The sequence below is a fragment of the Medicago truncatula genome, chromosome 4 (genome assembly GCF_003473485.1).
Source record: "Medicago truncatula cultivar Jemalong A17 chromosome 4, MtrunA17r5.0-ANR, whole genome shotgun sequence".
NCBI classification, from domain to species: domain Eukaryota; kingdom Viridiplantae; phylum Streptophyta; class Magnoliopsida; order Fabales; family Fabaceae; genus Medicago; species Medicago truncatula.
Window position 1 is genome coordinate 18,440,811 of NC_053045.1, and position 23,944 is coordinate 18,464,754.

At 40.5% G+C, this 23,944-nt stretch overlaps 1 protein-coding gene and 1 non-coding gene across 2 annotated transcripts; one reads left to right on the forward strand and one right to left on the reverse strand.

The window, feature by feature from the left end:
- The first annotated feature begins 3,301 nt into the window (after window positions 1–3,301).
- On the forward strand, window positions 3,302–8,569 carry LOC120579916 (uncharacterized). Its single transcript, XM_039832677.1, has 4 exons — window positions 3,302–4,988; window positions 5,856–7,227; window positions 7,333–7,526; window positions 7,944–8,569. The coding sequence occupies exons 1-4, from the start codon at window positions 3,302–3,304 to the stop codon at window positions 8,567–8,569; spliced, it is 3,879 nt and encodes a 1,292-aa protein (XP_039688611.1).
- Window positions 3,690–3,795, reverse strand: LOC120580391 (small nucleolar RNA R71). The gene has a single exon (XR_005646115.1). It is a non-coding gene; the product is annotated as a small nucleolar RNA R71 (small nucleolar RNA).
- Window positions 8,570–23,944: the final 15,375 nt, after the last annotated feature.

Sequence of the window (23,944 nt, forward strand, 5' to 3'; positions counted from 1 at the left end):
AAAAGCTTTTTTTGCATCTGCATTTGTACATATCATGCATCATATGCATCATTCATCAGTCACAAAAGGTTTCCAAGTGCTCACTGTCTCCTGGTTCTTCTGCCACAGTTTGAAAGGTGGCTCGTGCTCGAAAAGTCTACGTACCTGACAGAATCCATCAGACTAGATCATACAGAAAGAAGAATAAGGTAGCTATGGAAGAAGAAAATGCTCAGCTCCGTACCGAGTTAGCTTCTCTGAGGGAAGAATTGGCTAAGGCCAATGACACCATGACTGCTCTGTTGGCTGCCCAGGAACAATCAGCCACAGTTATCCCTATAACTACAAGTGTGATCCCAACTGCATCTACTGATGCTCGCTTCGCTATGCCAACTGGGTTTCCTTATGGACTTCCACCGTTTTTCACTCCTAATACTACAGCAGGCACTTCTGGTACTGCCAACAGTGGCCCGATTCCTGGGGCGAACTTGGCCTCTATCGTTACTACTTTGACTCAAGCAACAGCAACTGTCACTGAGCCCGTAATGAATACTGTACCTCAGGGCACCCACGCCGGTGCACACCACGGGAGCACTCCCATAACTGAAACCATGGAAGAAAGGATGGAGGAACTTGCTAAAGAACTCCGTCGTGAAATCAAAGCTAACCGGGGAAGTAGTGATACTGTTAAGACTCATGATCTTTGCTTGGTACCAAAGGTGGACATCCCCAAGAAGTTCAAGGTCCCAGAGTTCGACCGATACAATGGGCTGACTTGTCCCCAGAACCACATTATCAAGTATGTCCGAAACATGGGTAATTACTCAGACAATGATTCGCTCATGATTCACTGCTTCCAAGATAGCTTAATGGAAGACGCTGCAGAATGGTACACCAGCTTGAACAAAGATGACGTTCATACCTTTGATGAATTGGCTGCTGCTTTTAAAAACCACTATGGGTTTAATACCAAGTTGAAACCAAATAGGGAATTTCTCAGATCCCTCTCCCAAAAGAAAGATGAAAGCTTCCGCGAGTATGTGCAGAGATGGAGAGGGGCAGCTGCCCGCATCACTCCTGCTTTTGACGAAGAGGAGATGACTCAGACATTCCTGAAAACTCTGAAAAAGGATTATGTCGAAAGAATGATCATTGCTGCTCCAAATAACTTCTCTGAGATGGTCACCATGGGGACTCGCCTAGAAGAAGCTGTCAGAGAAGGCATTATGATGGGATAAAACCGCAAGTGCACGGTCTTAACGAAGTAGTATGAAAAGAGTATCGTTCCGATAGGGAGTTATGAATTCAATCAACTTTAGATAATGATTAGACTAAAGGTTTATAAGATAGAAAAGTTTGGGTTTTTAATTAAAAGCAAATAATAAAATAAAAGATAAAAGCCTTGGGGTTATTGGTTCATCCTAACGACAAGTCCTTCTCAAACCAAACTATTAAACTTATAACTTTATGTTAGACCTAATTTCTCAAGACAGTTTCTCTTTTGTTCCTAGCAACCAAGCCTATTGATAACACGTAAAATGCACTATTATTTTGACTCATCTTACACATTTTTTTGATTTTGATTTTATAAATTTTTGCAATGTTATGTTGGTAGTGTGTGTCTATTTCAGGTATTTATCGGTTAAAGGTCTCCGCGCGTCAAAATGATGAAATTCGGCGAAAAAAGGAAAGAAAGGGTAAAAATGGAAAAGAAGGTTAAAAAGTCAGAAGTCAGTGGGAAGTAAAAGCCTGACCTATTCTTTCCCCACGTTTCAGAAGCAGTTTGCCCACTTTCTTCATTTTCTCCACTACTTGAGACATGATCAGAAGCACTTCAGAGAAGATTTTTCCCTATAAATAGACCTGAAGAACTCAGTTGAAGACACCAAGCTTTTTAGAGAGAAACTGTGTTATTTAGAAACTGCTTATCGTAATTTAAGCTTTTGTTTAGCTATCGTACAATTTTACAATTTCAGAACCTTTGTTAATTGCAATTTTGAATTAAGTAACTATTTCAATTGCTAGTTCCTGTTTTCATCATTCCTTTTTCATTCCAATTTAGTTTTTCTTGCCATATTTTCCAATTGCCGTGTTGCTACCTACCTTGCTATAACTCAAGCCGTGAGTCTATATTGTTGGGTGGCTATTTAATTGAATTTCCATTGCTAAGAATTCAATAGTGCCGTGTGTATTTCTTCAAATTCCTGGCTGCACCGTCCGTTCATTTCACTTTCAATTGGAGAATTGGAGTTTCATTCCATTCCAATTGCTTGTAATTGTTGTGCTTCGCTGCTGTCCTATTACTTCATCTTGTTGCTGCACTTCTGTTATGTTGTCGTGGCCTTTTTCTTATAATTGAAAGTATCCATCATTAACAGGTTAGTTTCTGCTCATTCATTTTGTTCTTTTAATTTCTCTGTTTCAATGATGATGAATGTTATGCATAAAAGTGTGTTTATTATAATTACCATGTCTGAGTAGATTTTTATAGAGTCCGGAATGTGACGAACGTCGTACCGATGATACTCTGTTAAGTTGTATGTTTAGAAATTGTAACAGGAATTGTTTTTAAGTCTGAAAATTCTGATTTTTAACGATGAATATTTACGGCGAAAGCTGAAATAAAGTGATACCGGTTTCATATCGAAAGAGTGAAACCTGTATCTGACCGTAGAATTCTTAGGAATTGATTTTGAAATATAGCGAAAGCGTTTTCTTTAATTAATTTAGAAATTTCAAATTTTCAAAAAGGCTATTTTAAACTTGCGGTCGTACATGCGAAAGCTGACGCTTGTGAGTTTAAAATACGGTATCGGACGTACGAAAGTCGACGGTGCCTTTAAATTTGTTCTTTTTACACGTGAAAATATTGTCATGTTACAATAATAAAATACAATTTAGCAAGCATCAACGGACGACACGAATTATATTCCGGGCTCTTGTCATTAGTATTAATTTAAAACAAGTTATTTTCCTAATTTGCAACCAAATTAATCTGCATTGCCTTAGATAAACAACGTAACAATTAATTACGGTACTTGAAATTGGTCTCTGTGGGTTCGACAATCTTTTATACTAAAACCGATATTTCCGTGCACTTGCGGACCTATCAAGTTTTTGGCGCCGTTGCCGGGGACCAAATTGGCAATATCGTAACACCGTTGTTACACCGTATAGACTAAGGCATTTATTTTCTTTTTTATCTCTATTCGTCGATTATATGCCAAGTACTCGATCCTCTGAGGACAATCTAGAGCGACCAATCGACGAAATCGAACTTTTTTTACATATCAGACGCCAAGTTGAACGAATTCACGCTGAAATGGAACTAGCTCATAACGCGAACCGTCCTCTTAAGGACTTTGCCGTCCCATCCCAGGATGAGCCTCACTCGAGTATTGTTAACCCGACAATTCAGGCTAACAACTTTGAGTTGAAACCTTCACTGTTGCAAATCGTGCAACAAAACCAGTTTTCCGGTAATTCTACGGAAGACCCGAATTTGCACCTATCCGTGTTCGTGCAATTCGCTGATACGCTTAAGTGCAATAGCGTCGCTCCCGAAGCCATTCGCCTGCGTTTATTCCCTTTCTCCCTTAGAGACAGAGCCAGAGCTTGGCTGCAGTCTCTGCCGTCAAATTCCATTACGACATGGAATGAATTGAAAAAGGCGTTCCTAGCAAGATATTTCCCTCCTAGTAAAACTGCCCAGCTTAGGAACCAAATTACCTGCTTTAGGCAGACAGACGGCGAGTCGCTTTTTGATGCGTGGGAGAGGTACAAAGAATTAATGAGAGCTTGTCCCCACCATGGATTAGAACAATGGTTGATTATTCACACATTTTATAATGGCGTTCTCTATAATACGAGAATGACCATTGATGCCGTAGCTGGCGGAGCCCTAATGGAGAAGCCTTTCAAGGAGGCATACGAGCTTATTGAGAATATGGCGCAGAACCATTATCAATGGGGGAGCGAACGCACTCCTGTAGAGAAATCTCAATCCAAGGGAGGTATGCATGAAGTCAGCAACCTTGATCATATGAACGCCAAAGTGGATGCGTTGTTCCATAAATTGGATAACCTGAAAATCGCTCCACCAGCTACTGTTGCTGCCGTAACTCCCAATTGTGAAATATGCGGAACCCCAGGACATGTTGCTGTCGAGTGTCTGTTGTTAGCAGAAACTGATCAAGTGAATTACGCGCAAGGAAACCCGTACGCTAACACGTACAATCCAGGATTGAGAAACCACCCAAATTTCTCTTACAAAAATAACAATCCTACCTTTGCGCCAAGTCCTGCACCTGCAGCACCCCCCGGTTTCCAAGGACAAAGAGGAGCCCCTGTTGCTCCGAAAAAGTCTAACCTGGAGCTCATGATGGAAAACTTTGTTTTAACTCAAACTCAGCAAAACAAGGAGTTTATGAATCAAAACGTTCATACGAATGAATTGATTAAGCAGTTGGCGCACAAAGTTGACTCCATGGCCACTCATAATAAAATGCTTGAGACGCAAATATCCCAAGTGGCCCAACAACAAGCAGCAACAGCTGCCCCAGCCGGAACATTTCCGGGCCAACCGCAACCAAATCCTAAGGGACATGTTAATGCAGTAAAACTACGTAGTGGAACAGAATTAGACAACAGTCCTGCTGCTGTGAGAGTTAGAAGCCGAGACGAAGGAAAGGCTAAAGACCCTGTGAGTGAGCCAGTTGACATTGGAGAGACATCTAAGTCTCAGGATGTAACAGAAAAAGAAAAAGAAAAACCTTATGTACCTCCTCCACCTTATAAACCTTCAATCCCTTACCCTCAAAGACTCGCGAAGTCTAAAACTGAGGGCCAATTTAAGAAGTTTGTAGAACTTCTAAAATCTCTTCATCTCAGTATTCCATTTTCGGAGGCGATTACTCAAATGCCTTCGTATGCCAAATTCTTAAAGGAAATTCTGACTAACAAAAGGAAGATTGATGATAATGAGACCGTAGCACTTACTCAGGAGTGCAGCGCTATTATTCAGAATAAGATGCCACCCAAGTTAAAAGATCCAGGGAGTTTTTCAATTCCTTGCGTTATAGGCAGCCACATCATTGATAGAGCCTTGTGTGATTTAGGAGCTAGTGTGAGCCTGATACCACTATCCATTTGTAAAAAGCTAAACCTAGGAGAGTTGAAACCAACTAGAATGTCTCTGCAATTAGCTGACCGTTCGATTAAACATCCAGTCGGGATTATTGAAGATGTCCCTCTTAGAATCGGTCAACTATACATCCCCACTGACTTTGTAGTCATGGACATTAGCGAAGACTCTCTTACTCCTATCCTCTTAGGAAGACCTTTTCTGGCTACCGCAGGCGCCATCATTGATGTAAAGAAAGGAAAACTCACATTTGAGGTTGGCGATGAGAAGATTGAGTTCATTTTATCTCAATTCATGAAAAGCCCTTCCATTAAGGATACATGTTGTTTTGTTGACATAATAGATGCATGTATCAAGGAGTTTTCAACTGAAGCTGAACCATCTAAGGAAATAATTGAAGATCCGATAGAGGAAGTAAAAGAGATGGAAGAAGTAAGTGATGAGGAGGCCGAAATTTCTCGCATTCTTGAATGCCTCAACCAAACCACTGACCCATCTTCCGAGCCAGATCACCCCAAGATCGAGCTAAAGGAACTTCCTAAGAACCTCAGATATGAGTTCCTGGATAAAGAACGTAATCACCCCGTGATAGTTAGCGCAGAGTTAGGGAAGGAAGAGACGGGTAAACTCCTCGATGTTTTGAAAAGATATCCTGATGCTATAGGGTATAAGATTAATGATCTCACCGGGATCAGCCCATCTGTGTGCACACACAAAATTTTGCTCGAAGAAGACTCTAAAACCTCTAGAGAGCATCAGAGGAGGCTAAACCCCATTATGAGCGAAGTGGTCAAAAAGGAAGTTATGAAACTCCTTGATGCTGGGATCATATATCCTATATCCGATAGCAAGTGGGTAAGTCCAGTGCACGTAGTGCCAAAGAAAGGTGGGATGACTGTAGTTCAAAATGAGAAAGGTGATTCAGTCGCCAAGCGGACAGTTACGGGATGGAGGATGTGCATCGACTACAGAAAGTTGAACACAGCTACTAGAAAGGATCACTTTCCCCTCCCGTTTATTGATCAAATGCTCGAGCGTCTAGCAAGGCACTCATATTTCTGTTACCTTGATGGCTATTCGGGATTCTTTCAAATCCACATCCACCCGGATGACCAAGAAAAGACCACATTCACATGTCCCTACGTAACATTTGCTTATCGGCGAATGCCATTTGGACTATGCAATGCACCCGCCACATTCCAAAGATGCGTGATGGCAATCTTCGCCGACTTCCTAGAAGATATTCTAGAAGTTTTCATGGACGATTTTTCTGTGTGTGGGTCTAGTTTTGAAGACTGTCTTGGTAATCTTGAGAAAGTTCTGGAGAGGTGTGTGAAGGTCAATCTAGTACTTAATTGGGAAAAGTGCCACTTTATGGTCAGGGAAGGCATAGTACTTGGACATGTGGTGTCCAATAGAGGAATTGAGGTTGACAAAGCAAAAATAGAAGTTATTGAGAATTTACACCCTCCCAAGACTGTAAGAGAAGTTAGGAGTTTTCTTGGACACGCCAGTTTTTATCGACGATTCATCAAAGACTTCTCAAAAATTACCAAACCATTGACTGGCCTTTTGATGAAGGACGCTGAGTTCATTTTTAATGAACAATGCCTTGAGTCCTTTCAACAGTTAAAACACGCATTGATCTCAGCCCCAATAATGCAACCTCCAGACTGGAGTCAACCTTTTGAGATCATGTGTGATGCTAGTGACTACGCAGTAGGCGCTATTTTAGGTCAGCGAAAAGATAAGAAACTCCATGTTATCTACTATGCGAGTAGGACCCTCGATGAAGCTCAAATAAACTATGCCACAACTGAAAAGGAGCTTCTAGCCATCGTCTTTGCAATTGATAAATTTCGTTCCTATCTAGTGGGATCGAAGATAATCATATACACAGACCATGCGGCTATCAGGTACCTGCTTAGCAAAAAGGATGCAAAGCCGAGGCTGATTCGGTGGATATTGTTACTGCAAGAATTTGACATGGAGATCCGCGATAAAAAAGGGACGGAGAATGTAGTCGCAGATCACTTGTCAAGAATTCAGGATGGTCAGTTGGAGGAGGTACCCATAAATGATTGTTTTCCCTACGAAAGATTGGTGTCTTTTGTGAAAGCGGAGTCACCTAGATACGGTCACCTCGTAGATTTTCTAGAAGAGGGAAGTTCAGGCATTAAAAAGATACCAGAAGAAGCAAGTGCTCTAAGCAATACAGCTACCCCATGGTACGCTGACATTATAAACTATTTGGTTGTTGGAATTCTACCTCCCGACATGACCTATCAGCAAAGGAAGAAATTCTTCCACGATCTTAAGCAATACTACTGGGATGATCCCCTCTTATTCAAAAGAGGAGTGGATGGTATTTTCCGTCGATGTATCCCAGAAGAGGAAATTGAGAGTGTCATCACACACTGTCACTCCTTTCCCGTTGGAGGACAAATGAGTAAATCGAAAACTGCAGTAAAAATTCTTCAAGCTGGCCTCTATTGGCCCACCATCTCTAGCAGGAATGAAATGCCACAAAAGTTTATCCTAGAGGTGGAAGTTTTCGATGTCTGGGGAATTGACTTTATGGGTCCTTTTCCTTCATCTATGGGAAATAAATACATACTCATTGCTGTGGATTACGTGTCAAAATGGATTGAGGCCATTGCCTCTCCTACCTGTGATACAAAAGTAGTGGTAAAGATGTTTAAAAACATTATATTCCCCAGATTTGGTGTCCCCAGACTAGTCATCAGTGACGGAGGATCTCATTTTATTTCTAAAATATTTAAGAATCTCCTAACAAAGTATGGGGTACGTCACAGAGCAGTTACTCCCTATCATCCTCAAACAAATGGGCAGGCAGAAATCTCTAATCGAGAAATTAAGCAAATCCTAGAGAAAACTGTCTCTGTCTCAAGAAAGGACTGGTCCTTGAAGCTGAACGATGCATTATGGGCTTATCGGACCGCCTTTAAAACACCCATTGGCACCACTCCTTTCAAGCTCGTTTATGGAAAATTGTGCCATCTCCCGGTTGAGCTCGAGCATAAGGCTTATTGGGCTATCAAAGCCCTAAACATGAATCATAGCGAAGCTGGGGAAAAAAGGATGCTGGATCTTCATGAGTTAGAGGAGTTGCGGCTCGATGTGTATGAAAATGCCTTGATCTATAAAGAACGAACAAAGAAATGGCATGACAGACGCTTTATAAGACGTGAATTTAATGAAGGTGAGGTAGTGTTGCTGTTTAATTCTAGGCTAAGGCTATTTCCTGGAAAGCTTCGCTCTCGATGGAGTGGACCATTTGAAGTCACTAAAGTAAATCAATCTGGTGCCATTGAGGTCTGGAGCGAATCCACTGGTAAATTCCTAGTGAATGGCCAAAGATTAAAGCACTACCACCCAGTAGCGAAAGTAGGACATGTCGCTACTCTTGTTATGTGTCCTCCTTGAATGTTGCCACTCTGAACTATCGAGCTACCGACATTAAATGAAGCGCTGTGTGGGAGGCAACCCACAATTTTAAGTTTAGTTTAGTTTAGTCAATTAAGTGAATAAAAAGATGCAATCGAAGATGATCAACACCATAATCGACCCCCTCCCCCATATTTTCGTGCTAACTTTTCCGCAGGTATAAACCACTTCATGATCAGGCGTATATACACACCCTTGTTGATTCTATCGATGATTGATCTTGCTCGGTAATATCTTTCCTTTTCGCATATTTTTGTTTATTCCCATTGAGGTCAATGTAGGTTTTAAGTGTGGGGGAGGAATTTCCCACCTTAATAGTTTAGGATTTTAATTTTCATTAATAAAGTAGTGTTATCGAGTCAATGCATGTGTTGTCGAGTCATTTATGTCTGTGGTTTTGCTTTGTTATTGAGTTCTCTTGTTTCTTGAACCAAATAATTTTTTTTTTTTTTAAAGATTTAGGATATGTAGCTTACTGAGAAAGTATATATGTTTCAAAGGTAAAAAGGTTAAAGGCTAAGGATACTTGGAAAATTTCAACATAATCGATATTATTCCAACACCTAATGTCTCCCAAATACGGATCCTAATTTAAATAATCGTTGTGCCATAGTCTCAATTTTTTTTATTTCTTAGTAATCCTCAAGTAGTTTATTTATCCAGTCGGATGCCATCTATAGTCACACATTAAGTAGGCTAGTCGATGAATATAAGCGCGAACTTAATAAAGGGACCAATAATGGTGAACCTTGAATAAAGGGCAACCAGGTTAACCTTGAATATCTATTCAAAAATGCATCTATGCGCAAAATGTGCAAATTCAAAGAAAGATGTGTTAAAACGACGCTAACCGGTTAGCCTACCATGTGTGCGACAATATTATAGATAATTAAGGATCTTAATGTGACTGTCTCGAATGAAAGAGGATGAACGAAATGGGGGGTTAAGAGACTAAGATACAACGACATGATTTGAATTAGTATGCTAGGAGGGAGACTTTTGTCCGCTAACGGTTCGTGTTGTTACAATACCCTTGATGTTGATTCTAGTGCCAAGACGATTAGCCTTTATCTTTTTGAATTTGGAACCACGTGTATTTACTTGTGATGCTATTTTCCTAAGTCTGTGTGTGAAAGTTGCTGAATTATACTGTTTTTTATATGCAAGCTAAGTTGCTTGAGGACAAGCAACGGTTCAAGTGTAGGGGAGTTTGATAACACGTAAAATGCACTATTATTTTGACTCATCTTACACATTTTTTTGATTTTGATTTTATAAATTTTTGCAATGTTATGTTGGTAGTGTGTGTCTATTTCAGGTATTTACCGGTTAAAGGTCTCCGCGCGTCAAAATGATGAAATTCGGCGAAAAAAGGAAAGAAAGGGAAAAAATGGAAAAGAAGGTTAAAAAGTCAGAAGTCAGTGGGAAGTAAAAGCCTGAGCTATTCTTTCCCCACGTTTCAGAAGCAGTTTGCCCACTTTCTTCATTTTCTCCACTACTTGAGACATGATCAGAAGCACTTCAGAGAAGATTTTTCCCTATAAATAGACCTGAAGAACTCAGTTGAAAACACCAAGCTTTTTAGAGAGAAACTGTGTTATTTAGAAACTGCTTATCGTAATTTAAGCTTTTGTTTAGCTATCGTACAATTTTACAATTTCAGAACCTTTGTTAATTGCAATTTTGAATTAAGTAACTATTTCAATTGCTAGTTCCTGTTTTCATCATTTCTTTTTCATTCCAATTTAGTTTTTCTTGCCATATTTTCCAATTGCCGTGTTGCTACCTACCTTGCTATAACTCAAGCCGTGAGTCTATATTGTTGGGTGGCTATTTAATTGAATTTCCATTGCTAAGAATTCAATAGTGCCGTGTGTATTTCTTCAAATTCCTGGCTGCACCGTCCGTTCATTTCACTTTCAATTGGAGAATTGGAGTTTCATTCCATTCCAATTGCTTGTAATTGTTGTGCTTCGCTGCTGTCCTGTTACTTCATCTTGTTGCTGCACTTCTGTTCTGTTGCCGTGGCCTTTTTCTTATAATTGAAAGTATCCATCATTAACAGGTTAGTTCCTGCTCATTCATTTTGTTCTTTTAATTTCTCTGTTTCAATGATGATGAATGTTATGCATAAAAGTGTGTTTATTATAATTACCATGTCTGAGTAGATTTTTATAGAGTCCGGAATGTGACGAACGTCGTACCGATGATACTCTGTTAAGTTGTATGTTTAGAAATTGTAACAGGAATTGTTTTTAAGTCTGAAAATTATGATTTTTAACGATGAATATTTACGGCGAAAGCTGAAATAAAGTGATACCGGTTTCATATCGAAAGAGTGAAACCTTTATCTGACCGTAGAATTCTTAGGAATTGATTTTGAAATATAGCGAAAGCGTTTTCTTTAATTAATTTAGAAATTTCAAATTTTCAAAAAGGCTATTTTAAACTTGCGGTCGTACATGCGAAAGCTGACGCTTGTGAGTTTAAAATACGGTATTGGACGTACGAAAGTCGACGGTGCCTTTAAATTTGTTCTTTTTACACGTGAAAATATTGTCATGTTACAATAATAAAATACAATTTAGCAAGCATCAACGGACGACACGAATTATATTCCGGGCTCTTGTCATTAGTATTAATTTAAAACAAGTTATTTTCCTAATTTGCAACCAAATTAATCTGCATTGCCTTAGATAAACAACGTAACAATTAATTACGGTACTTGACATTGGTCTCTGTGGGTTCGACAATCTTTTATACTAAAACCGATATTTCCGTGCACTTGCGGACCTATCACCCATTTCGCTGACTTGATTACTATTAGATTTTGGTTCCTCTAACAACCAAGCCTATTTCGCTGACTTGATCATTATTAGTTCCCTTGAAGATCGAAACTATATGTCTCAAAGATCGTAAAGACTATTTCCCTGCCTTTACAATCTTTGTCTAAATTCACTTGTTCGAATATCAAAGCTCCACTTACGTTTTATGAATTGATATTTGAGATGATGGATAAACAATTATCAAACCCTCCACTTTCGTTTCCACAGTTTGATAATGGTTGATCCATGTTAAAGCGGTGAATTTAGATAAGGAATTAGGGTTACATAAGATTAAGGTTTAAAGCTTGGTTTGATTAGGATTATGTCATAGACTTATCCAACAATCCCAAGACAAGAGAAGTCTACTCACTAATGTTCATCGTAGATAAGGGGAAGAAGAGAGAAAGCATAAAAGTAAATAACAAGAAAGTAAATGAACTTTTATTAGAAAGACAATTGTCACATATTGCATTCCAAGAAAAGATGATTATTTGTGATGGATGGCTACTCTATTTATAGCATTTATTCGACTTAAAATCTAAGCTATTACATTTGGGCTAAAAATAGAGTAGCTTATAATCTAAGCAAAAGAGGCATTGGAAGGTGGCACGGCCGTGCCAAGCCTAGCACGGGCCGTGCCAAGGTTCTGACTTGGGGGAGACATATTTTGTCTTCCGAATCTTCGTATTTCTGCACCGAATCAGCTCCAATCCTCTTTCTTTTGCTCCAAGACTCAATCCATCCAATATTCATTCCTGAAATATAAAATATGCAATTGTAGTAATATAATTCAAAAAGGAAATATTATAAATATAAATATAACTAAAATCTAAATAAAACAATACTAAATATTATGGATAAAATAGATATAATAATGACTCATCACATTATTGTATTCGAGAAAGTTGAATCCTCCGCAAATGCATCAAAGAGGTACGGTAACGGTCACCATAAGAAGAAAGAAACAGAAGTAGGGATGGTATCTGCCGGAGCTGGTCAATCCATGGCTACTGTTGCCCCTATTAATGCTGCCCAGTTACCTCCGTCGTACACGTATGCGCAATACTGTCAGCATCCTTTCTTTCCACCATTCTATCATCAGTATCCTCTACCATCGGGTCAACCTCAGGTGCCCGTTAATGCCATCGTTCAGCAAATGCAACAACAGCCACCAGCTCAACAACAACAGCAGCAACAAGCTAGACCTACCTTTCCTCCGATACCAATGCTATATGCCGAGTTACTCCCGACTCTACTTCTTAGAGGGCACTGCAGGGCAAGCCTCCACCTGATCCGTTGCCTCCCAGGTTCCGTTCTGACCTCAAGTGCGATTTCCATCAAGGTGCTCTGGGTCATGATGTTGAAGGATGCTACGCTTTGAAGTACATTGTAAAAAAGCTCATAGACCAAGGAAAATTGACCTTTGAGAATAACGCCCCTCATGTCCTCGACAATCCTCTTCCGAATCACGCTGCTGTGAACATGATTGAGGTATACGAGGAAGCTCCTAGACTTGACGTTCGTAACATTGCAACTCCTCTGGTGCCACTACACATGAAGCTATGCCAAGCCTTTTTGTTTGACCATGATCATGCCAGTTGCCCGGAATGCTTCCGTAATCCTTTGGGTTGCTACGTTGTTCAAAATGACATCCAGAGTTTGATGAACGACAATTATTTGACTGTCAGCGATGTCTGTGTGATTGTGCCAGTCTTTCATGATCCGCCCGTTAAGAGCATGCCTTCGAAAGAGAATGTTGAGCCTCTAGTGATAAGGCTGCCCGGACCAGTACCTTATACTTCAGAAAAGGCTATCCCTTACAAGTACAATGCTACCATGATTGAGAACGGAGTAGAAGTGCCTCTGGCATCCTTGGCCATGGTGAGCAACATTGCCGAAGGAACTACAACAGCGCTGAGAAGCGGAAGGATCCGTCCACCGTTGTTCCAAAAGAAAGCAGCTACGCCTACCACCCCACCCATTGACAAAGCAACTCTGACCGATGTTTCTCCTGTTACTAAGGATGTGAGCCGACCAAGCCAATCTATAGAGGCTTCCAATCTGGATGAGATCTTGAGGATAATCAAGAGAAGTGACTACAAGATTGTAGATCAGCTGCTGCAAACCCCGTCAAAGATATCCGTCCTGTCACTACTCCTAAGTTCCAAAGCCAATAGGAATACTCTGTTAAAAGTGTTGGATCAAGCTTATGTTGATCATGAGGTCACCGTGGATCGATTCGGCGACATAGTAGGGAACATTACTACTTGCAATAACCTATGGTTCAGTGAGGATGAGATGCCTGAAGCAGGAAAATATCACAATCTGGCTTTACATATCTCTGTGAATTGCAAGTCTGACATGCTATCAAACGTGCTGGTGGACACTGGCTCATCCCTGAATGTGATGCCTAAATCGACTCTGGATCAGTTAAGCCATCGAGAGACTCCTCTGAGAAGAAGTACTTTTCTAGTAAAAGCCTTTGACGGATCCCGTAAGAATGTTCTTGGGGAGATAGATCTGCCAATGACTATCGGTCCTGAAAATTTTTTGATCACATTCCAGGTCATGGACATCAATGCTTCTTACAGCTGTCTCCTGGGAAGACCATGGATACATGATGCTGGCGCAGTAACCTCTACCCTGCACTAGAAATTGAAGTTTGTAAAGAATGGGAAGCTTGTTACAGTCCATGGAGAAGAGACATATTTGGTTAGCCAGTTGTCATCTTTCTCTTGCATTGAAGCTGGATCTGCTGAAGGAACTGCCTTTCAAGGTTTGACTATTGAAGGTACGGAGCCTAAGAAGGCTGGGGCTGCTATGGCTTCTTTAAAAGACGCTCAGAATGCTGTCCAAGAAGGACAGGCTGCCGGCTGGGGCAAGTTAATACAACTCCGCGAGAATAAGCACAAAGAAGGTCTCGGGTTTTCGCCAACATCAGGTGTCTCCACAGGAACTTTCCATAGTGCTGGGTTTGTCAATGCAATTACTGAAGAGGCGACTGGATTTGGTCCTAGGCCTGTGTTTGTTATACCAGGAGGCATTGCGAGAGATTGGGATGCCATCGAGATTCCTTCAATCAGGCATGTTTCCGAGTAATGTGTCTTGTTGCTTAAGTGTTTTGTTTTTCAAAATAACAATCCTCTCGCTCTGCCCGAAGCGAAAGTGATATTTTCTGTAAGGGCATGTTTGTTTCAGCATCGCCGTTATTAATAAAAATCGTCGTTTCTTTCACGGCTTTCATTTTTTTAGTGCTTTTTTCCTTGGAAATAATGGTAATGCCAGAAAAAACCAAAACATCTGTATTTTCTTATTAATTTCAAAAAAAAAATCTACATAAAAACCTCTTTCTAAAATCATCCAACCATTTTATGCAGATTGAGCCATAGTAAACCCGTTGGGCACAGTAACCCTACGTTTCCTCCGAATTTTGAATTCCCGGTGTATGAAGCCGAAGATGAGGAAGGTGATGATTTACCATATGAGATCACTCGACTGCTCGAGCAAGAAAGGAAAGCCATTCAGCCTCACCAGGAAGAGATTGAGCTTATCAACCTAGGTACCGAGGAGAACAAGCGAGAGATCAAGGTCGGTGCTGCTCTAGAGGAAGGGGTTAAAAGGAAGATCTTCCAGCTCCTCCGAGAATACCCAGATATTTTTGCATGGTCGTATGAAGATATGCCAGGTCTAGATCCTAAGATTGTGGAACATCGGATCCCAACAAAGCCTGAATGTCCTCCCGTCAGGCAGAAATTGAGAAGGACTCATCCAGATATGGCTCTCAAGATTAAGAGTGAGGTTTAAAAGCAGATTGATGCGGGTTTTCTCATGACAGTCGAGTATCCTGAATGGTTTGCCAATATTGTACCCGTGCCAAAGAAGGATGGAAAAGTCCGGATGTGTGTTGACTTCAGAGACCTGAACAAAGCTAGTCCAAAAGACAATTTCCCATTACCCCATATTGATGTGCTTGTTGACAATACTGCTCAGTCCAAGGTGTTCTCCTGCATGGATGGTTTCTCCGGTTACAATCAGATCAAAATGTCCCCTGAAGATAGAGAAAAGACGTCTTTTATCACCCCATGGGGTACTTTCTTCTACAAAGTGATGCCATTCGGCCTAATAAATGCTGGTGCTACCTACCAAAGAGGAATGACTATTCTGTTTCATGACATGATTCACAAAGAAGTCGAAATATATGTGGACGATATGATTGTGAAGTTAAAAGATGAGGAGCAACATGTCGAATACTTGACAAAAATGTTCGAAAGGTTGAGAAAGTACAAGCTTCGATTGAACCCTAACAAATGTACGTTCGGCGTCAGATCTGGAAAATTACTTGGCTTCATTGTCAGTCAAAAGGGCATTGAAGTCGACCCTGATAAAGTCCGGGCCATCCGAGAAATGCCAGCCCCGCAGACCGAGAAACAAGTCAGAGGTTTCCTCGGGCGATTGAATTACATCTCCCGATTCATATCTCACATGACCGCAACCTGCGGGCCGATCTTCAAGCTACTCAGGAAGAATCAGCCTGTTGTATGGAACGATGAATGCCAAGGAGCTTTTGATAGCATCAAGAATTACCTGCTGGAACCACCTATCCTTGTCCCACCCGTGGAAGGAAGGCCTTTGATTATGTATTTGTCGGTTTTTGATGAATCCGTGGGATGCGTACTTGGTCAACAAGATGAGACTGGAAAGAAAGAACATGCTATCTACTATCTGAGCAAGAAATTCACTGACTGTGAAACTCGGTATACGATGCTTGAAAAGACTTGTTGTGCCTGGGCCGCCAAACGCCTGCGTCATTATTTGGTGAATCATACAACTTGGTTGATATCCAGAATGGATCCGATAAAGTATATCTTCGAGAAACCTGCTGTTACTGGGAAGATTGCACGCTGGAAAATGCTCTTGTCTGAATATGACATTGTGTTCAAGGCTCAAAAAGCTATCAAAGGTAGCATTCTTGCCGATCATCTTGCCTACCAACCTCTTGATGATTACCAACCAATTAAGTTCGATTTCCCCGATGAAGAGATCATGTATTTGAAATCAAAAGACTGCGAAGAACCGTTGATTGGTGGGGATTAGTCTTCGATGGTACTGTCAATGCTTATGGTAAAGGAATCGGGGCAGTCATTGTATCCCCGCAGGGGCATCACATCCCTTTTACCGCCCGGATTCTGTTCGAATGTACAAACAATATGGCCGAATACGCAGCGTGTATCTTTGGGATCGAGGAAGCAATTGACATGAGAATCAAACACCGCGACATCTATGGAGATTCGGCACTTGTCATCAACCAGATAAAAGGTGAATGGGAGACCCACCATGCCAAGTTGATTCCTTACCGTGATTACGCGAGACGTTTGCTGACATATTTGACAAAGGTCGAATTGTACCATATCCCTCGGGATGAGAACCAAATGGCTGATGCTCTTGCTACTTTATCCTCCATGTTTCGAGTAAACCATTGGAATGATGTGCCAATAATCAAAGTGCAACGCCTTGAAAGACCTTCGCATGTGTTCGCTATTGGGGATGTGATCGATCAGACTGGTGAAAATGTGGTTGACAATAAACCCTGGTATTACGACATCAAGCAGTTCTTGCTAAGCCGTGGGTATCCATCGGGTGCTTCCAACAAAGACAAGAAGACTCTGAGAAGATTGGCCAGTAGGTTCTTATTAGATGGGGACATTTTGTACAAGAGAAACTACGACATGGTATTGTTAAGATGTGTTGATGAACACGAAGCAGAGCAGTTAATGCATGATGTACATGACGGTACCTTCGGGACCCACGCTACGGGGCACACTATGTCAAGAAAGTTGTTACGAGCAGGTTACTACTGGATGACCATGGAGCATGATTTCTACCAACACGCCAGAAAGTGCCATAAATGTCAAATCTATGCTGATAAGATTCATGTGCCTCCGCATGCCCTCAATGTTATCTCCTCCCCATGGCCATTCTCCATGTGGGGCATCGACATGATTGGAAGAATTGAACCGCGAGCATCAAATGGTCATCGTTTCATCTTAGTGGCAATTGACTACTTCACCAAATGGGTTGAAGCGGCATCTTATACCAATGTAACCAAGCAAGTGGTAGCCAAGTTCATCAGGAACAACATCATCTGTCGATATGGTGTTCCCAGCAAGATCATTACCGACAATGGTACCAACCTGAACAACAATGTGGTGCAAGCTCTTTGTGAAGAATTCAAGATCGAACATCATAATTCTTCTCCTTATAGGCCTCAGATGAATGGTGCAGTAGAGGCAGCCAATAAGAACATCAAGAAGATTGTCCAGAAAATGGTAACTACCTACAAAGATTGGCATGAGATGTTGCCCTATGCTCTGCATGGCTACCGTACTACAGTGCGCAGTTCAACCGGGGCAACCCCTTTCTCTCTTGTATATGGTATGGAAGCAGTTCTTCCTTTGGAAGTGGAGATCCCATCTCTCCGTGTGATCATGGAAGCAAAGTTATCCGAGGCTGAATGGTGCCAAAGCCGGTATGATTAGTTGAACCTGGTTGAGGAAAAACGTATGGATGCCATGGCTCGTGGACAGTCATATCAAGCAAGAATGAAGACTGCCTTTGACAAGAAAGTCCGTCCTCGAGAATTCAAGGAAGGTGAACTTGTATTGAAAAGGAGGATAAGCCAACAACCCGACCGAAGAGGCAAGTGGACGCCTAACTATGAAGGTCCTTATGTTGTCAAGAAGGCCTTCTCCGGTGGTGCTTTAATTCTTACACACATGGATGGTGTAGAACTTCCAAATCCTGTGAATGCTGATATAGTCAAGAAATACTTTGCCTAGATATATGAAAAGAACAGCGTGGTAGGTCGAAAACTCGAAAGGGCGGCCTAGGCAGAAATGCGCTTCCCGGTGGATCGAAAACCCGAAAGGGCAGTCCAGGCAAAATAAGGGACACAAAAAAAAACAAATATGAAAAGCTCGCTGAGATTGTACGCAACTCAGGCAAGAATGAGCGTCTCGATGAGCCGAAAACCCGAAAGGGCGGTTCATGAAAAAATGAGATTGAAACAAAAGGCAAGTGACTGTATCTGGCAAACCACCATCCCCTTGGGGCATCTGCAGTTGTTAATGACCATCTTCATCAGAAGCTTCTATGCTTGCGAGTTCAAAGTTTCTAGGAAATGTAGTGGTTACTGTGTTCAATGTACCACAAACCAATAAAATTGCCATTTTCCAAGCTTTGTAAATCCGTGGAGTCACGCCTTCGGCTGACCACCACTCTTATACATTAATTCGAGCCTGTGCTTTTGTTTGAAACTCTATTTTCTCTCTACTTTCAAAGCTATGTACAAAAAAACATTTTCTTTCTATCTTGATAATGACAATGCTTGAAACAAACATTCTTGAAAATTGAAAAGTTTTCCTGTCTATTTTTAAAGGAAACCTGAGCAACAAGGTACATTCAAACGAAGCATGCATGAGCGAGTGTATGTTGATGTCTATTTCAATATGTGTTACAAGCAGGCTCTTCCCCAGGATAGTCTGTGGTCAATGGCAAGAATGAAAAAATAGAATGAAAATGCATGAAAATGAATAAGCTCGCTAAGTTGAAAACCTGGAAGGGCGACTTAGGCAAAAATGAGCACCCCGCTGGATTGACAACCCGAAAGGGCGGTTCAGGCAAAAATGGGGCAATGAAAAGAATTTATTTCCCCGGTGGATCGGAAACCCGAAAGGGCGATCCAGGAAAAAATGGGATGCAACAAAAAAATGAAAAAAATCAAGAAAATGACATGCAAAAAGCATTGACCACAGATGCGACATCCACAGTACACCCAACACTGAAATGCCCAGCGATGACGGCATTATCTCCAGCAGAGTCTTCCGAGATTCTATCCCCAGCAAGTCGCGTAGCTACCTGCCCTCAGCCATGGTTCCGATACGTCTCCCAACGACGTTATCTCCAAAGAGGATTTCCAGGAATGTGTAATATAGCACGAGCCACTACGTGCCCAATACTCCAATGTCTTGTCTGTCTCTGTGAAACTATGTCTACAAACTGCCAACAGTCATGCGTTACAAGCATTCATACATGCATAATCATGCATACCACGTGCCCATACATCTGATAAAACTGTTATATCATCCATGCATATTGCATTTCCAATGTCAACATCAGTCTCAATTCAATACTTATGTCAAATTCTCTGTCAAGACCTGGGGAGCCGGTGCCATTGGCCCATCTCTAGGACATGTCAATGTCAAGTCAATTTCAATCTATATTTTGTGAAAAAACTAATCCCCAGCGAATTTGTTTCTGTTCGGTCAAGTGGCTAGTTCAAGTCCAAGAACAGCTTGTACCTATCTATCTGTTTCTGTTCGGTCAAGTGGCTAGTTCAAATCCAAGAGTAGCTTGCACCTGTCTGTTTGTTTATGTCTCCGGTGGAGTAACCAGTTCGCATCCAAGAACAAGCTTACACCTGTCTATTCGCCTTTGTTTTCGGTCGAGTGACCAGTTCGAATCCAAGGACAACTCGTACCTGTCTACTTTTCCATGTCCCCAGTCGAATAACCAGTTCGCATCAAAGAACGACTCGCACCTGTCTGTCTGCCTTTATTCCCGGTCAAGTGCCCAGCTCAATCCAAGAGCAGCTTGTACCTGTCAATTTGTTTTTGTGACCGGTCTACCCTGTCATCTGCTATTCTGCCAATGTCTACCAATCCCGCAATGGATACGACATACTTTGTTAAATCCGATTCTCGTTTGTCTTGCATTCATAATCCAAATGTTGCATGGCATTCATGATATTTGAAACGTACAAACGTATTTTTACGTCCGAACACGGTGCAAGTGTTAATATTTAAGTATCTTCGTCCCGTCAAGCCAAGGACTCCGTCCCTTGACCCTCCGGACAAAGAAACTTAAATAGGGGCAGCTGTTATACCCTGATTTTGGACCTAAAAATACTCATTCAAATTTCTTTTCTACTACCAATATTTGTCAATTTACTGTTGTTTTACTCTGAATCTTTACTTTGTTTTATCTGCATATTTTACTGTCTCCGTCTCGGACTATTTTCAATCATGATTTTTTCTTTGATTTTCTTGCACATAAAACCATCCAAAGTGTGTTTCTTGCATTTTATTTCAAAGCATTTGCAAAAAATCATACAAAAGGGTATTTTGGTAATTTCCTGCATTGGAACCCATTTTAGTCCCTGTAACTGTCTCTGAGTCTTTTAACTTGTCTGTACAAATCATTGTTGAATCTCTGTTTAAAATCATTTCAAAATTGCATCTGAGTCAGGTTGAGTCATTTTAGTCCCTAGGGGCATTTTGGTCTTTTCCTGTCAAAATTTCGACAAAGAGGTATTTTGAAATACCTCATTTTTGTAATTGGTTCATATTAGTCCTTTTGTTGATTTTATTTTTGGTTTCACTTTACGTTTTTTCCAAATTACCAATTTTAGTCCAATTTTATTTTTAATTGCATTTTAGTCCATGAACAGTTTCAAAAATTGCATTTCAGTCCCAAACATTTTAAAAATTGCATTTTAGTCCATTTTCTTAATTACAGTCCAGTCCTTCAATTTTTCTTTTTTGCAGAGAGGTCCCTAAGTCCAATTTCAGTCCAAGTACAGGTGTCACCATTTCAGTGGTCCAAGAACACACTTGGCAGCTTATAAATAGTACACAGTGCCAGGGGGATCCACACAATTCACGCCACCTCAACAAACAGAATCACAATTTCTCTCTCCATTTGGTTAGATCAAAAACTCAGAAACTATCAGGAACATGAAGAACATTCATAAACCCTAGAATTCCAGAATCACAATTCATCAACAATTTCAACTAAATTCGTTCAGTTCTCAGCGATTCTTCAAAGAATCATCATCATTGAACCGGATTCTCTGCAATTCAAGGCGCGAATTCGCCATTGGCAAACTCAAGCACCGATCACAGAGAATCAGTGAAGAGGAAGAGGAAAAGAAGAAGAATTTGAACCGGTGAAGAAGAAGAAGGAATTGAACCAGCCAGAAGACCGATTTATTTTCGGATTCAAGAACGAAATCAACGAAACAGAATCAAATCGAGGTTTTCCGAAGATTTTCGTTCGAAATCTCCGATTAAATCCAAGGTAACACTTGAATCTTCATTTTCCTTTCTCAAGAACAATAACAAGAACGAATCAATGTAGATCTTCAAAGTTTCAAAGAGTTTCTTTCAGAAAAAACTGAAAACCTAAAAATACTTTCAAAACCGTAGCAAAATCTTTAGATCTACGTTGATTCAAGCTTTATTTGTGAAAACCTGTGTTAGAATCATGTTTAGGATGAAGAAACGAAGAGTTTGTTGTAAAATTTTTGAAGTTCTGGTGAGATTAGAGGTTGCCGGAAACTGGAGATCTCGCCGGAGAAGATGAAGATTCCGGCGGACCTATGAAGGTTTCGGCCAGATCTTCATCTTCTCCGGCCGTTCATTCATGAATCCGGCGGAAGAAGTTAGAGAGAGATGAGAGAAGTGAGAAGTTAGAGAGAGAAAGAACATAGCAAAATGAATAAACCGGTGTAAGCTTGTTTATATAGACCACTAGACCGGACCGGTTCAAGACCGGTCCAATCCCTTGCAATCCTGAGCGTTGGATCTAGGGTTTCCCTCCCTGGATCAATCCAACGCTCCCTGTGCATCCAGGCCTTAGGTTTTGGGCTTGGGTCTCCTTCTGCGCAGATTCCTTTGTTTCTTGTTAGTTTCTTGCTATTTGCACCTTGCTGTCTTGCTATTTGAACCTCTGCTCGTTCAATTTTTCTCTTAAAAATTCTAAAAAATTTCTATGTGTTCTTTAATTCATTTTTGGTATTTCTTGTGGTGCTTTTACATATTGAAAAACTAATAAAAAATGTATGTGATAGTTCTTGATGTTTTTCACTTTTTAATTGAATTTCTTGTGAATTTCTTGTCACATTGTGTTCATGGTATCTTGGTGCATGATATGAGTGATTAATATGCAATTTCATGTTGAATATGCTAATGGTTGTGTGATTGTTTTACTGTTTTTTTGATGTGATTTGCTTGTTCCTTGTATTGCAAGTAGTGTGTTTCTCTTTACATGTTGGTTATTGTCGACGTTTTTACCGTTTTATCTCATAATTCAATTGCTTACTTTTTCTTACCATTTGTGCCTTATTTCACTAACATTTCTATTTCATGTTTCATCCATTTCATAAGCATTCTACCACCTCCATCTCAATTTCTTGTAGTTTAGGCATTTTTACCCTTCAATTTCTATGTTAAAGTTGGCATGTAAATTTAGGTAGTTTCAATTTCTCTTTTTTAATTTCTTGCAAGACCATAGAATGTAAACTAGGGCCAATGTAACGGACAATGGCCTCTAATGATGTACACCGACACAAGCACCGACACGCACACACGTTGTATGTTGATTTACCGTCTTAGATGCATGCTTAGGGAACGCGATACTTAGAAAAAATACATTTTCAAAAACTAGCAAATTCCATCACTTGAAATTTTTTCCTAATACACCTTGGAGTCAAAACTCCATTGAATTTTCCCTTTATTTTCTTAAGCAAAACTCAAATGAACTCTAATTCCAACTTAGACTTTTTTTAATAATTGAACCAACCATTCGCCATTTTCTTCTCTCATGCCTTTACTGCTTCTCTCCCTTCTTCAAAACCCATTTTCAAAAACTTAAAATCAATTGAAACTCACAAAATATTTTTGAGAGAGAACTACATGGAATTTTGATCCCTTAAAAGGGTATGTAGGCAAGAGGTCGAAACCTCTCCAAGTCCAATAAAATAAAAATCCAAACATTTCCTCCCTCCATTCTTAACCTAAATAAACTTTCTTTTCAATAAATAAGCATAAAAATAAAGCGTAGACATAAAGCTAGGAAAGCGGTTCCTATAGAATACTATAGTCGTTACGGGTGCCTAACACCTTCCCGTAACGAAAACGACCCCCGAACTTAGAGTTTCTAAGGGTTTTCTCAATTTTACCCTTCCTAAGAAAAAATAGAGAATATCAAAGATTGAAAGGTTCAAGCCTAATTAATGACTTGATACCCCAAAATCGTGATAACAGACATTATGGGAGGAGATACCCACTTTCGCTTCGTTTTAGGCTGGTATAAGTGGATGTTGCCTCCTCAGTTGATTCGTCGTCGATTCTGCAACAACTGGCGCAACTGCCCTGGGGATGGGATAAGAAACAACTATCGAGGATTTCATCATGCTGAGGATGAACTGTATAATCTTCAGCATTTTTGCCTCCGCTGTCGTCTCGATAGCGAGATAAGATGGTTTCTCGATGTTTTTGGCTTCAGCCAGTTTATGTAGAACGTCTCATCGATTGAAAAGCTCTCTTAGAGTTTTTCTTTTAAGTTATTTTGTAGCATTTCTTTTTGTAATGGTTTACTTTGTCCTCTTAGAGTCCATTTTGGGAATATTTTATGTAAACCGCCCATTAGTTGGCCTTCTGTATGAAATGCTATGTTTAAATTTCTTTTCGAA